Genomic DNA, 15,944 nt, shown 5'->3' on the forward strand with positions numbered 1-15,944 from the left:
ATCCTATAGAAGATGCTGTAAAATGCTATTGGATATAAGATATGCTACATACAGTAGCATATTCTACAGAACATGCAATTTTGTAATATTGCACAATTAAGAGATGCTATTTACTCTTCTGTGCAATATTACCAATATATTATGTCTAGCTACGAGAAAACACCAAAGATGAAAATCACTTCAAGAATAAAAAGATATATATTAGGAACAGTGGCACATGTGTATTTTACTTTATACGTTAGATCTTTTTAAAATGTTTGTCTGACCAGTAGCTCAGTTCATAATTTTTTACAGGACTTCTTTTTAGCGTTCTCAACCCTTTACAATATTACCAATTCTCTGCATCATTACTTGGCGCACTTCAGATGCAAGATAACCATATCTTTTTGAAGCATACTCTACATTAAGGAATATGATTGGAAAATTATTTAATAATGCAAGGATGGGATAGCATACAATATATATTTAGCTAAGTAAAAAAGTTATTAGCTTACCGCATATGCTATTGACTTTTTCCTGGTCTAGTTGTGGCTTGGCATCCTTCTCCTTGAAAGCATTGGAGGTGTTTCCTGTCATGGAGCGTGTGGACGAACCTCCTGGCTCCACAACATGCCCATAGTCGCATAAACAAAATCCTTTAGATTGGCTTTTCCTTTTAATACCTTCTGCTGACTCTTTGTTATAGAGATACTGGGACATAAGGGCACCTACAAATATATTTTTAACCTTTTTGTGAGTTAGGAAAAAATAACATTGAATTGGTAACTTAGTCAGGCACATATCTAAATATTCATCAACTTTGATTGATAATAAAAGCTGACAAAAATTTCCCAAATAATGGTGATGTGTGCTTTTTCTCATCTACACAGACATTAAGATCAAAAGCACAACTTCCAAAAACATACCTTTTGTTTTGTTAAATTGTATTTACCCTTCAGAGCTTCCTATTCAGTAATTCTCGATGGGCTATCTGAGGATCTGGTTGAATTCTTCTTTCGTCGTTTTTAAGCCTATAAAAACATTAATTTATTAGTGTCTCAGTCTATCTGATATATACTACCAGAACCATAGTGTAAAAATATTGACTTCTGTTGTTGAATTTTAATGCATTTGTTTCGGAATGACAAACACGAAAACAGTTTATTAAATTTACTAGAAATACATGCATGCAGCAACCCCTCGCCTCGGTTAAGCCAATTGAGTTAAGCATAGGGATGGTAACATGATAGTTGGAAAATTTTGTGTGGGTTGGAGAGTTTGGAGGGTACTTGGTATTGTTGGTATGTGAGAAGCGAAGAATGGAATATATTTCTGGAAGCGGAAGTACTGTAGTCATAGCAACTCGCAACCAACATCGCAACGGCCGTATATTTTCAAAGAATCAAAGTTTACCCTCATATTTTTGTGAAAAAAAAGGCAAAAATACGACAAGATTCTAACCATTTTCTGTTACTCATCTATAGTCAGTGTTATAGTAAATTATTTTAATCATTAATTACTATGAAATATAACATCAGACGTCTCATACGACTTCCGAAGTTTTATGTTTACGCTTCGACTGGTTTTTGCACGCGAATATTTTGAAAAAGTTGAGTTTTTAAATGAAATTATAATGTCGCCTATCATATTACACATTCAGATTTGTAGTGAAATACGTTTGAGAATACTAAAGTTGTGTTTACCACGAAATACCTGTGCCAGGTTATTTTCAAGTGTAAAATCTTCCGATTTCATCATACACGGTGAATTCAGTAGAAAATTTAGTCTTGTTTTTTTTTGTTAAACCGTAAACCTGACCACATTCAACTGATTTGAGTTTCCTTCTGATGTAATTAAAAAATATATATATTCCATATTTATGAAAATATAAATAATATGAAAATATATTTAAAAGTTTCTTCAAAATTTTGCGAAATGACAGTTATGCATGTTTAAGAATACAAATATTTGTCTCGACCAATCAAGAGCTTAGTACACTGGCGCATGCGCATAACCTAGAAGACCGTCCATGGTGTGAGGTCCATTGCATAATGGTGGACAACTTTGATTTCGCCTTTGCACACCTTGGGTGTAAATATCCGAGCGGAATTAGTACCCTCGCACGGTGCTCCGCACTGGCTCGGGGAAAAAACACACTACTAGCAAGAACACAAACTTTTACCTTTTCTTGTGTGACTTCTGGCTGTAAATCTTCCCACTCTTGATCTGACTCAACATACCTACCATTTTTTTTGGTACCACCTTGTCCTCTTCCATGCACAGGGGTGTCTGTTGAGCCAGTTACACAAAACCTCGAATAGTTTCGTAGACATCTGATAACAAGCATAGATTTATCGGTTATTATTAATATATAGCCAGTCAATATTAGGTAATAAGCTATTACTCGAAACAAAAAGGTAGACATTTCCCTAACTGAAAAAGAAAATGCCCTGGGCAATATATTATCTATAAAGATTAAGTATTTACAGAAGAAGAAAGCAGAGCTATGAACATGCATGGTCATGATAGATCTGTGACTCTCTCATCATGCCACAGACAGCTTCATTTACCCAAACCTTTTTAATACACTAAAATGTTACATGATACGAATTTTGATATCTTTTTTCATGCAATTAATGTTATTAGGCTACACAATTATGTTTATATTGTGATTATATAGTATCAGACAAATGATTAACTTTAGTCTCTTGTGTTTTTTGGCAGTTTATATTATTTGGCAATTAATCTAGTATCAAATGTATCATATTATTATATAAAACCGTTTGAGGTGAATTAAAATTTGTCGGTGGCTCGCCAGCAGAATGCAGGCACGGACCCAGCCGAAAATCTGACCGTGTAATATAGGACTAAAAATTTCCCCAGGGGGGGGGGTGTGTTGGTGGGGTGAATGGGCTATGATGGACCCTCCGAAACAATCCCTGTACTTTCACAAAACCATTTTCAAAATCTTGGGTAAGGTATATTTACCAATATTTCATTAACATAACGTGAATTTTGCATACACAAATAATTCACAGACTACAGCGTAAATGCAAATTTGTATCATAGGGCGCTTCCATTAAGCGGCCAAAAAGGTTAGACTGGTCATACTTTAAATTGAAATTGAGTATTTTGTTAAGAATACAGCGGTGAAACTACATTTCTCGTGCTAGGCAGATGTAAATAACGATATACTTCTTGAAACACTTTAAAATACCAGTAATCTGTCTTACTGAAATACAACTGAACCGGTCTGGCCATTTTTTGTATAAAGCAGAGTGCCTATTGTTCGATTTAAAACCTAAAAGTCTTACCTTACAAGGACATTAAGTAAAGATTTTCAGTATTAGTCTCTTGGGAAATAGCAGTTTAAAAATTGTCGTTGGAATTGTATAACACAAGCGAGCAAAGCCTTTCTTTAGTAATAATTCCATCATGTTGTAGCCTGAAGAGTGATATTTCCCCTGAAATATGTTCGCTGACATTTGCTTTTGAGAAATTTTGACAGATTCATGTATTAATGCATTTGATTCAGCCTGAATCAGCCAGGATGCAGTGAACAGACCAATTTAACGTGTTATGTATAAACTATATCCGAGTTAGAAGTCAAGAAGTGTCGAACTTTATTGTTTATCACGCTTATTGCATAATCAAAAATAGGCCACCGTGCCGCATTGCGTTGCACCGTGGCAAAAGCTTGCCCTGTGATTGGTTTGCTACACTGCACCATGCTGTGTCACAGTGGTGTGTCATTTGATGGAGCAGTCCTGCTCAATAAGCTGGGAATATGCATGTCTCCTCAGAGAATGATCAATCTCCAGAAGGAGATGGGGAAGGAACACGATGCAAAGCTGCAGATGTGGAAAAGAGATGTACAACAAAATGAGTCTGCTTGTATGTTGCTACAGGAAATTATTTCCAAACAACTGCCGCCATTGGCAGAGGATGACATGGAACTGAATCGTACTGTAGATATGAATGAGGAATCAATGCAACAATACACGTTTTATAACAAGGACATATACAGTTACTGTTTGTCAATTATTACACCTATAATGGAACAGTTGAATGAATGCCAGACAACTGAGGACATTTTAAAGGCAGCAATGGATGTGCTTAAAGGACAAGAAATCCCTTATTACAAGTGAGTGCATTTGTATGGTAGGTTGTTGATCAGAAAAAAATACACAAATTGGTCCAACTATCACTATTAAAGTACACAATCATATTGCTGTACTCATACCAGAGTATTTACACCCCAACCTCCGACCCCCCCTCTGAAGAAATAAACCATTCCAAAAAGTTGTCTGCTCTGGCTATATAGAACATAGTTTTCATTATTTGGGATATTGGGTTCAGAGTTCATTATCTTGTTGCAGATGGCATACTACAAAATCATAGAGTTCTATTAGTTAATATGAAAGATCTAAATTTATATGTTTATGTCACCAGTAACAAGGTAATAAAGCTGGACTCTAAATCCTGTATGTATCTCAACTCAGATTCAATAACCAAGGCCAAGTACATTTTCAAAAGGGTTTTGTGGGATCACCTCCCACCCCCTACCCCCCCTGACATAATGGAAACAAATATCACATATTTTGTATGATATTAATATTATAGATAACAGGCATTTTGGGTTTTGATTTAAAGGATTGTTGGTGACAATCTAGACTTTGAAGTCCATGCTAGAGTGCAAAGCAAATCCCACCATAACCAGTCCATCCACTGGACCCACCAGTATGGCATCAAAGATAGAGTTGTAGATCGAACATTGGAGACAACCCGAAGTCAGAAGCCAGCTAATAAAGTCCAGCTTTCAAGCCTGCTTCCAGATGAAGCTACTTGTTTACGACTGCAAAAGCGATGGGCTGTGCTTGTAAGCCGAGTTGTTACCACATACCTAAAAGAATTTCAGTTCCTCAACAACCACGCATTATGGCACATTCTTCATAAATACTCAACTGAGATGGCACAGAAGTCTGAAATTGTAAGTAATGTTGTTTCATAGCTAATGCAGAATTATACAGTACATGTATATGCAGAAAATTGTATACCGGTATTTTATATTTATTAATTAAAAGGATATAGTGCTATAGTTTAACATCACATTGAAATATGATAGACTTATAGATTCTTATTTGTTGTAGTGCTCTCTTGACTTGGAGTTTGTGAATGCAAACATATCTGGGGAAATGGCACAACTCATGATTTCTAACCAAGAACGATATGTACCAACAATTGTCAATAATATAGGGAATAAAGAAATAATTAGACCAGTTGCTATGCACGGTGATCAACTTTTTGAAGAACGGGCTAGGAACGTTCAGTGGACTTACAGAGTTGGTGACAACAAGTTTGATCGATTGGAGGGTATTTGTGCAGAATTTGCTGATTGGCATGCAAAGGTCACATTGTACAAGGTAATACAATAATTGGTGTATATTTATGGAGGGGGAAGATTTTTTTTGTATTAATTGTAATTTATAAAAAATTGCAGTACTAGCAAAAACCCCCACCCAAATTGGAGCAAAAGTTTAAAATAACACTGTGTATTATCAAACTTACTATCCAACCTGTCACATTGTCAACATAGCCTAAAGAATTTAATATTTTTTATTTAAAATTCTTTAGAATTTTGGGCATATTCTTTGACAAATGATGTGCAATTTTAATCCATGAATTGGCAGAGCTTCCCCAATGACAAGTAAAATCGTCTGGTGTTAAATAAGTAAAAAACTAAGGGTGCATCGACCTTTCTTTGTATAATATAGATTGAATTTGATAGATTTGTGAAACACAGCTCTGCAGGTGAATTAGGCACAACACGTTCAAGTCTGAACAGAACAGGGAAGACAACTGCTGCTCAAGGCATTGAGAACAAGTACAATGAGTACAAAGAGTTCAATGACAGAGAGGTGGAGGCCCATATATGTGCTGCATTCATGGAAATGTCAGATATGGTTACCATGGAATGTGAGTACTAATTACTGCATTTGTACTTACTAACTGCAAATTTTTAGGGTGTAATATGGTCCTTATTTCTGGATAATTGCATCAGGAATGGCACCTGTTTTAACAATGATTGTATTCAGTGTGCAGTATTGATGTTAAAGTAAACTACTACCGGTGTGGATAGTAATAGAATAGTGCCTGGATGTTCTTAGATGAAAAGCTTGTAACAATATGTATTCAGGAAATTAATTCAAGCCAATGTTCATTGTGCACCTGATTTAATGATGTGTGAGAAAAAAATTATAAGTTAATGTATATATAATTCAATGTTTTGTTGTACAATTTTTATTTCTTAGCAAGTCCATCATATGATCTTCCTGATGAGACAATTTCAAGAGATGCTAAATCTCATTGGCTGCTTCAGATTTGTGAGCAGTGACAACCCACCTCTTTGGCTCTGGAGAAATAATGAATGTTGCTCAAAAAGCTGATGATCTGCAAAAAGCCTTAAGCGGTCCATTTCATTGCAGACAACATGATTGTGGCAAGATATACAGCCAACACTCACGGAGAGTAAAGTAAGAAATACCATTAATTCACTGTATATCATAATATAATAATTACAGGATTAATTATTTTAAAAACTTTCTATCACTGTTATTCTCTTGAATTTTTTTTTTCAAGACATGAAATAGATGTACATGGAACAAAATTCAATGAGTCCACTGCATCTGATCAGGATGAATTTGGTTATTATAATTGTGCAGCAGGGTGTGGATATGTGTTTAGTACAAAAACAGCCCAAAACAGGTACAAAGAAATTGGTTACAATATACTGTACAGTAGTTGCATATAGGAAAGCACTTGCATGTACATGTACCTACAGGTACTGTATATTATGACAAGCAGAATGTTTCTATATATTGCATTATTATTTTATATCACTGTTCATTATTTTGTGTATTACCGACACTTGAGAGACAAACATGGGGAGTTTGAACTAGATAATGAAGAAGTCCATGATGGCAATGAGACCATACCAAAGTCCGATTATAAATTAAATTATCATCGGTCAAAGCTCATCTTTGGCTTGATGTTAAGAGATTTTAATGACACTATCCGGGAAGGAGATGGCGAACACCTATTTGATCTTTACAAGCTTGCTTTGTTACTCTACCACAGTGAAAAACACACAAAGTATGCTTACGTTGTCATGCTTCACCTTCTAAAGATTGTTGCTATACTCCCTGAATTTGATGCTCATAGATTGAAATGGAACAGGTTCTACAATAAGTATGGCGGTAGAGGAAACAATATTTCACTTGACCTTAAGAAAGAGCAACAAAACAAGGTTCTTAAGACCTTTTAGAGATCCCTAGGTGCAAATATCAACAAGACAAATGCTGCCAGAGTGGCTCATGCATTAGAACCACTTGAAGCCATTATGGAATCTGTGAATGCAGACTGCCAATATTGTGGACGGATTGGGCGACGATCTGTGCCAGATCAGAAAGAGAGTGTCAGGCAAATTGTAGATGACCTTGTTGCTGAAAAGGTATTTCACTTCACAGAAGGGAGAGAAGGGCATGCTTCATTCCCACGTTTTGATGGGCGACTTTTCAGAGACATTGACTACCGTGAAGTTCACAACTGGATGAGCGAACATATCAAATTATGGGCATCTATATATGAGTCAACTGCCTGATTGTTTATCTGCTGTGGATATAATGTGGATTTTCCCTCTATATGAAAGTAGAAAATTCAATGGATAGAATAAACACCATTGATTAAAAATTAAAACATTGATTCACAGTCTAATTTCATAAGTACAACAGACATCAACAGCCTCACTTGTTTTGTATTGTAATATAATAAACTTATTACATAATATACAATAACATTTTAAAACCTGTTTCAAACATTTGTAACATATAGTATAAGAATTGAGGGTAAATTGACTTAGCATTCATGTTTCAAGCAACTACTGTAGTTACATACTGTATCAATGAAAATGAACCAAAAATCATTGTTGTTCATATAAGTATAGTTTAGAGAGATTGTCAGATTTTGTGGTTAACCCATTAAGTGGCAGAGCTTCCCCACTAATGAGTAAAATTGTCGAGCATTAGACAAGTAAAAAAATAAGTAGGGTGCACTGGGGTGCATTGCCACTTAATAGGTTAATTGTCCTCATTTACTGTATTAACTGTACTCACCATGAATTCAGTTTCCTCATCACTAAGGAACTCTGTTGTGCATATTTCATCACCCATGTCTGTAAAATCAAAGTTCAATCCTTCACATACATGCATACCAGATTTTGACAAGGTATCACTTGTGTTGTCTTCTTCCATGTCATCAAATATATCCTGAAATACCTCCATTATTTGCAATGCAGTTCTAACTGAAAATACTGGAAATTTCAAAATGTCACTGAGAGTGAATATAAAACAGGAATTCTCAACTAAATGTTCAACAAGTTCGTCTGAAAAGCCATGAACTTCTAAAGGGCAATGGTGCTTGAACTTGTCCTTAAGTTTGTAAGGGCATCACGAATGTCATCTCTCTGTTGGTCACTGAGATCTCTCTTCCTTGGTGGTTGAGGTGCTTCCTGGTCTGGTATAATATCCTTTTCAAATGGAAGTTTTGACTTGCTACAGCTATCACTGCACTTGCATATTAGACTGCAAGTGCTGCAACAGTCATGGAGTGGTTCTACAGGCACTACATTTGGAACAAAAGGCTTTAAACTTGCCACACGATAGCATCCTTCTGTACGAACAAAATGTTTAACATCATCTTCACAGTGAGCAGTCTGGTTACCATGGTAAATAATAATACTATGGGCATGCTGTCCATCTCGACCTGCCCGTCCTGCTTCTTGATGATAGTCTATGAGTGTCCTTGGTGGCCCCCAGTTAATTACGTAGTGTACATCAGGAAAGTTAACGCCCATACTAAGTGCTGTTGAAGCAATTATAATTCTTTGGATACTATCATTCCCACAACCTTTAAATGATTCAAGCAGTTTTTTCTTAGTGCCGGCCCAAGTCATGGAATGGTATATGCCAACAATGCAGGTTCGTGTACCATCTGCTGCTTCATAATAAACATCTTTTCCCATCTTTAAAAGCAAATAGTTGCAGACTGAAGCAATTTCATTCATCATGTTACAAAATATGATTGTTTTTGGCATATTCAACCCCTTTTCCAAAGTCAGGTCGATCAGCCAATCCAGTTTTTGAAGTATTGTTGCCTTTTTGCACTCTGTCACCGATATTCGCAAATTTGTCCTCTCTGGACTGATTAAGATCTTCACTGGGTCCTTTAGTGACAACAGACTAATAATTGTACCCTGGGTTTTCGTGTCGGCAGTGCCAGTCAGTGCTAGGAATGGTGTTCCTAAAATAACATAGTCTATACTTAAAATGGGTTGATACAGAAAAGATCCTCACTACCCAGAGGAAATTTCTACTGGCTGAATGGAAAGAGGGGAAATGTACTTCTTATAATAGTAAAATGTTCTAGGACATCATAAGGGGTAGGGGAGCTAGTGATTTCAATTTATAGTGCTATCTGTTTTAATTTAGGTTTTAATATTTAGACACTATTAAAATATCAGAAGATTTGTGCAAGTGTCGGTAGCAATAACAGCAAAAGAATCAAATAGTACCAACCTTTTTTACAAAAGGATCGTAGAATTGACAAATCCCCATAAGCGCTTCTGAAAGCCTTGTCTTTCTTGTTTCTGTAAAGAAATATACCCCCTTACTGTAACAACTGCATTCCTCGAAATAAGAGACAGTATACAGTATATAATGTACTATATAATAATTATAGCAACTAAAATTCTTAATTACCAAGAAATTATTATACCTCTTCCCTGTCCATGTTTCCACAGTATGTGATTCGTCTACGACTATAGCGTGAACATTTCGTTTCTTATTCAGCGATTCCCTAAATGCCTTTAGACTCGCTGCTTCGGCAGAGGCGAACACAACATCAGGGACATCATTCATTTGTTCAAAAATATTTTCTGAACACGTACTAAGGGATACGGCTTTAAGCCCATACGACTCAGCCTCCGTTATCTGGTCTTTTACGATGCTGTCCAAAGGACAAATGACAAGAACAGTGCCCGGGCTAGTGCTGTATCTTGTTGCTTCGACTGATTTTGCAATCGCAAATAGCTGAAAAATCAGGCTTTTGCCAAAGCCTGTCGGCAAGATCGCGAGGACATCCCTTCCAGAAAGAAGACTTTTTATTGCTTCTTCTTGCTCATCTTTTAAGGTCAGCCTTCTACCGGTTGTTGTGAAAATTCGATCCAGCGCTTCGTTCAATAAGCATGCTTTTACTGTCGCCATTTTTATTATTTCAGAATGCTAATTGCATGGACCGGAAGCAACAACACTTTGAGCCAGATTTTGACCAATCAGTATTTTCCGTTCAGAATCTGAATGGAGAATTCATTTTTATTAAGGACGGTTGCAGGCGCTTTATTTTTCCTTCGCGCATTTTTTCCCCGCCCCTTTTTTCTTTTCCCCGCCCCTTTTTTCTCGCTTTTATTTTCGTCGAGGTTTTTCCGCATCGTCAAGACATCCAAAAAATAAAGCGACTGCTACGCAGGCTACGCTGACCGTGTCAACAAGTTGCTGTGATCGCAGCTTCGAATGCACGACTAGCTTCCGAACATACTCAGTACAATTTGGCAAGCTTTTGGCAAATTCTATAGTTCAGTGTCAACTGAACAATCATAATATGAAACAAGGAATAATAATTGGGAATTTGTTCCCACTTTTAGCAGGAATTGGTAATATGACAACGATTACAAAAGATATTACTCACATTATTTGTTTTAGACATATATTTCCTTAATCTTGGTTGGTGTGATTCAAAGAATTAATATGTACTTCTAAATAATGTATGAATATTAGATTGTAGATGGGAAAATTCTGGATGGGAAAATTTGACTGTGGCTCGAGCCACGTTGGATACGGTCTTGATCAGCGCCTGGAATGTTTCTTAACATCAGCTGTATTAGAATAAAAAAGAAGTAATTGACGCAATGCATATAAGTTAGTGTAGGTTTTGATGCATCTGTTAAACTATATAGTGTTTAGAATGTTTACATATGCACAAAATTATGCTTCGGCGCATCTATGCAGAATGCTTTGAAGAATAACATTTCAGTATTTAATTTTCCCTATCGAAGAGATTAAACATTACTATTGATATAAATGAAAGGAGCAAACACATACCACTGAAAATTATCACTTTCGCTACACAGGTCGTAGTCAAAACCAACATTGGGTCAATGGATCCCTTAACAATTTTCATTGACACCTTCGCAAATTGATGTGGCCATGCCATTATAACTTTTTTTTCTCTGTCCGAGCCAACATTTGTGAATGTGCTAGCATCTTCACGACAAATCCAGCGTGTTTTGCCAATCTCACAAGACTTTTCATCAACAAATTCAAACAAGGCGTACTTCATTTTGAAGAAAAAACACACTGTCGATCAAGGTGAGATGTGATCTTTGAACTTTGAAACCAACATAGCATGAGCCGCATTCACTGTAGCAATGAGCTTATGTGTTTGACCTTTGGACAGCGGTTTTTGTTCTTCTGAACCCAAGCCTCTGCTCTGCCCAAAGCTTTATCCATGTGATAGCACGCAGTTAATGCTAAAGTATGTAGATGTTGATGCAACTGTGGATTACTTTCTATAATTTTTTTCATGTGAAATTATTTTTATGATAAGAAATAATACGGCCTATCACAAAGAGTGCAAAACGTTTTTAACAGTACACGTTTTAAGCAACAGATGTCACGTAGAGGATCGTATAAACGCTACGAGTATGACCCTGCTGTCCCGGTTCCAAAACGTACATTCTACAGGAGAAAACCTCAACATGACGAGATAGAAGCGACAATCAATACTTTGGATGACAGTGGCAATGGATGTAATACGGTATGCGAACATATTTATGGTTATTACTAGCTCACAAAACAGATATTATTCTGATAGATATAAATCTGTATGGAACTAAATTGGTGAGTAATCTGACGCCAGGTTATTATCACACATTGATCATATGGGACAAAGATACCATACAAAGAGCAGGATTTGACTCTTTCCAAAAACAAGAGACCGTATATGTAATGATGTCGCATGTCAATTTGTTATTTTCCCTTGGGAAATTAAAATAATCTTAATAATTGGTTTTGTAGAGATTTGGTGAAAGAGCTTTGAGGGAAGAGAACCTGCCTGCAGTTGAACCGAATCTGCAAGCAGCTGAACAAAATAATCAAGATGGATGTTTACAGGTAAGATATCTTCATTAATATTTTATATTTGGGGTTTAGAACTACAATATTACACTGCACATACTTGATGTAGATATTAAGTGTATGTAACTTTCATCTTATATTGTCATATATTTCATTGTCGATTGCAATATATAGGTTGGAGATTCAACCGATGAAGGTGATACAAGTGAATCTGACATGAATGTCATGAAGTGACATGAATGACCACAATGAACAGGTATTTTACATCACCTTATTGTTTAAACTGTGTCGTACAGTCTAACCATTTTGTCATGTTGTATTTCATGCATGTGTACAATCATTGCTATCCATCATCAAAGCATACAATAATTTTTTCAGTGTGACAACTTACCCATCTGTTATAATAAGTGTCATTTGTCAACAGTTCCATACCTGTGAACTACTGTAAAGAAACACTTAATGTTAGCATTGATATTAAAAAAAAAATAAATGACATGACGATGATTAATGATAAAAACCTTGGTATATAGAATACCGGTATTATACTTTAAATGTTGTGCGAAATTAAAGATGTAAACCAGAAAGCAGTTTGCCAACTGAAATATTCTATCTGCATATACTTCTTGTTAACATATTAACCTTTTTATTGTTTGAGAACTATGAAAATGGCAATGATCCAACATATCCTGGTGCAGATGTCCCAAAAACTGAGAGTCTTCTCCTAATAATGTGCTTTGTGCTTAGACACAAACTTACCAATGTGGCTTTAGGAGATCTGCTGTTGTTATTAAACAGTTTTTTTCCTAACGTTGTTCCAGCTACGAAGCACCTGTTTTATAAATTTTTCAACCTAGAGCAATCAGAGGTATGTACATGCATTTTGTTTAGACAGGGTGGCAATCACATAACTAATTTCACTGAGAGTTAAATTAATAGCCTTTGACTCTATTCACATGGTATCGGACCAGTTTGAAGAGACCCTGCGCAACTGCCATTATTTTTATCATTTATTCAATTGACTTAACATTGCTTACTTCTTTACAACTCTGGAAGCACTTCTAATGCTCAACATGTAATTCATACTTGGGTAAGAATACTGCAATGCCAACCTGCAAGTCATGTGACAGTGCATTCAATGAAGGTGATAGTTTAAGGAATGGACATTATTTTATTTACATTCCTCTCCAGCAGCAGATTAGAACATTACTCTCAAATGCCAAACTACAGGGTGTATCAGAAAAAACTAGAAGATTTTAAAATGTTCAAAAAACTATCATTTTATCAAAATATCACAAAAATATACTTACGTCTAAGTATTTTAGCATCTTCTGGCTTATCGAACAGTAAAAGCTATCAGAAAAATTAACCTAAAAAAGCGGGAGAACGGTTTGTAAAAGCCTCATTTTTAACCGCTTGCGCAAAGAAAATGAGAGGTTCAAAATCCAAGTTCATTTAAAGAGATGAAAGTTTGGACCCTTTTGTGCAAAGTATCAAAATTTCAGGAAATTTGATAAACATTAAGTCCGCCGTGGAACGTTTCAAAATTGGACTTTTTTCCGTTTACTCCGCTCTCGCGTAACCTTTTTTCATGCAAGAATGATTACATGCATGAGTGATGGTTCGAATGACGTACTTAAACATAACTAACAATGAATACTCTTGTTTCATTGTTTTATTTAACAAAGAGTTTTGGTAATTACATCTGGAGAATGCAAAAGTAGGGCAGAAGTTTGCGTGCAAAGAAATGGAGGACATGTTGAGAACTAACAACAAATTTTGTAAACTCTGCTCTTGTTTGCAATTGTGTACTGTTTGACGTTTTTGTGTAGTTTATTTTTAACAATAGCATTATTAGATACAGCATCAATGTAAGGAGGTATAACAATAGGATAGTAAGTAGCTACGTCATTCGAACCATCACTCATGCATGTAATCATTCTTGCATGAACAAAGGTTACGCGAGAGCGGAGTAAACGGAAAAAAGTCCAATTTTGAAACGTTTCACGGCGGACTTAATGTTTATCAAATCTCCTGAAATTTTAATACATTGCACAAAAGAGTCCAAACTTTCATCTCTTTAAATGAACTTGGATTTTGAACCTCTCATTTTCTTTGCGCAAGCGGTTAAAAATGAGGCTTTTACAAACCGTTTTCCTGCTTTTTTAGGTTAATTTTTCTGATAGTTTTTATTGTTAGATAAGCCAGGAGATGCTAAAATACTTAGACGTAAATATATTTTTGAGATACTTTGATAAAATGATAGTTTTCTGGACATTTTAAAATCTTCTAGTTTTTTCTGATACACCCTGTATATTCACATTTAACCAATAGAAATTTAGAAGTCAGCATTGGCCGTTTTCACACTAGAGACTGTCTCATTTTCCAGCATCTGGATGCATAATGTGTCTTCAATATTTTTGTCTATTATAAAGATGGGATTGAAAATGGGCGAAATGAAATCAGGAACAGCATCTGGTGGACACATGGCTACCAAAATTGGGATCATCATCACTCTTTCAAAAAGAGGTTTAGAGTCTCTCGAAACACATTTGAGTATATTTTGAGGGCGATCAGCGACCTTATTAAAAAAGAGCCAACTCGTATGGTCGCTCATCCTACTCCACCTGTAGCTTAGTTAGCATTGAGATTATATCGACTTGCACATGGATGTACTTTTTCCACCATCAGAGACCTCTTTGGTGTTGCAGAATCTACAGCACATAGCATTTTCCATGATATTTGTAAAGCAATTGTTGAACATTTGTATGACATGCCATGAATGGAGTCACGAACTTAGAAGTTTTCTTGAAAATTGGGAGTTTCCGTGTGTAGGGGCATGGGATGGGTTTCAAATTTTTGTTTCAAAAAAACTAAAAAATTTTTACAGCTTCAAAAAGAGGTACTCTGTAATAAATATGGGTTTTATTAGGCATAACAAGCATTTTATGTGGGCTGCTGTTGGTGCTCCAGGATCAACACATGACTCAAGACTTTTACGAAACTGTAGTATTTATTCAGAGTTCAACGATAGCTATGTGCTGCCAAACAGGTCTTTGCCTCTTGGTTCTTATGGGGAAATTCCATTCACCACTGTTGGTGATTCAGCCTTTTTAAGTCACTCCTGGCTCTTGCAACTATACAGAGAGGGAATAAGGATACCTAAGTTAAGGTACTTCAACAGAAGACTTTGTTCAGCTAGAGTTGTATCAGAACATACCTATGGTATGTTGAAAGGGAGATGGAGAATTCTCTACAAAAAGACTGAATGCCACTTGGACAACATTTCTCTTCTGATCATGACCTGCATTGCTCTTCATAATATTTGCATACGCAGATGTAACCCTTGTAACCCCAGATGGAGTCTTGATGTTAAAGAACTTAATCTTATTCGAAGTGCCAATACAACTAATGCAGAAGCAGACACAACAAAAGAAGTTATTGCGAATTGGCTATGGGATATAAAAGAGAAACGAAATTCCACTTGAACAAACAATTATGGGATGAAACAGGAATCTAAATAAAAAGGATAAGTACTAAAGTTAAGCACATTTGCAAATAACATACCCTGTATTTGTTAGGTTTTTTCAAGACCCTTTGAACTAGTTGATATAATTTCTTTTACCTAAAATAATTGAGCTATTTCACACTAGTTTGTTTTTATAGATCTTGAAGTACTCGACTAACACAACAATTTGTATAATCTAAGAATTTGAACAA

The 15,944-nt window shown here is 35.8% G+C and overlaps 2 protein-coding genes across 2 annotated transcripts; one reads left to right on the forward strand and one right to left on the reverse strand.

Annotated features, from left to right (window-relative positions):
• Nucleotides 1–3,806: 3,806 nt before the first annotated feature.
• Nucleotides 3,807–6,629, forward strand: LOC114534765. The gene is made up of 5 exons (XM_028556235.1): nucleotides 3,807–4,123; nucleotides 4,633–4,969; nucleotides 5,130–5,402; nucleotides 5,754–5,955; nucleotides 6,619–6,629. Exons 1-5 carry the CDS (start codon nucleotides 3,807–3,809, stop codon nucleotides 6,627–6,629), a joined length of 1,140 nt encoding a protein of 379 aa, XP_028412036.1.
• A 1,808-nt stretch (nucleotides 6,630–8,437) lies between these two features.
• LOC114534766 (mediator of RNA polymerase II transcription subunit 34-like) lies at nucleotides 8,438–10,298 on the reverse strand. Its single transcript, XM_028556237.1, has 3 exons — nucleotides 9,811–10,298; nucleotides 9,612–9,682; nucleotides 8,438–9,336 (listed from the first exon to the last, which is right to left on the reverse strand). The coding sequence occupies exons 1-3, from the start codon at nucleotides 10,296–10,298 to the stop codon at nucleotides 8,438–8,440; spliced, it is 1,458 nt and encodes a 485-aa protein (XP_028412038.1).
• Between the last annotated feature and the right edge of the window lie 5,646 nt (nucleotides 10,299–15,944).

This window comes from Dendronephthya gigantea, unplaced genomic scaffold (assembly GCF_004324835.1).
Source record: "Dendronephthya gigantea isolate DGI-Jeju-01 unplaced genomic scaffold, DenGig_1.0 000106F, whole genome shotgun sequence".
Taxonomy (NCBI): Eukaryota; Metazoa; Cnidaria; class Anthozoa; order Malacalcyonacea; family Nephtheidae; genus Dendronephthya; species Dendronephthya gigantea.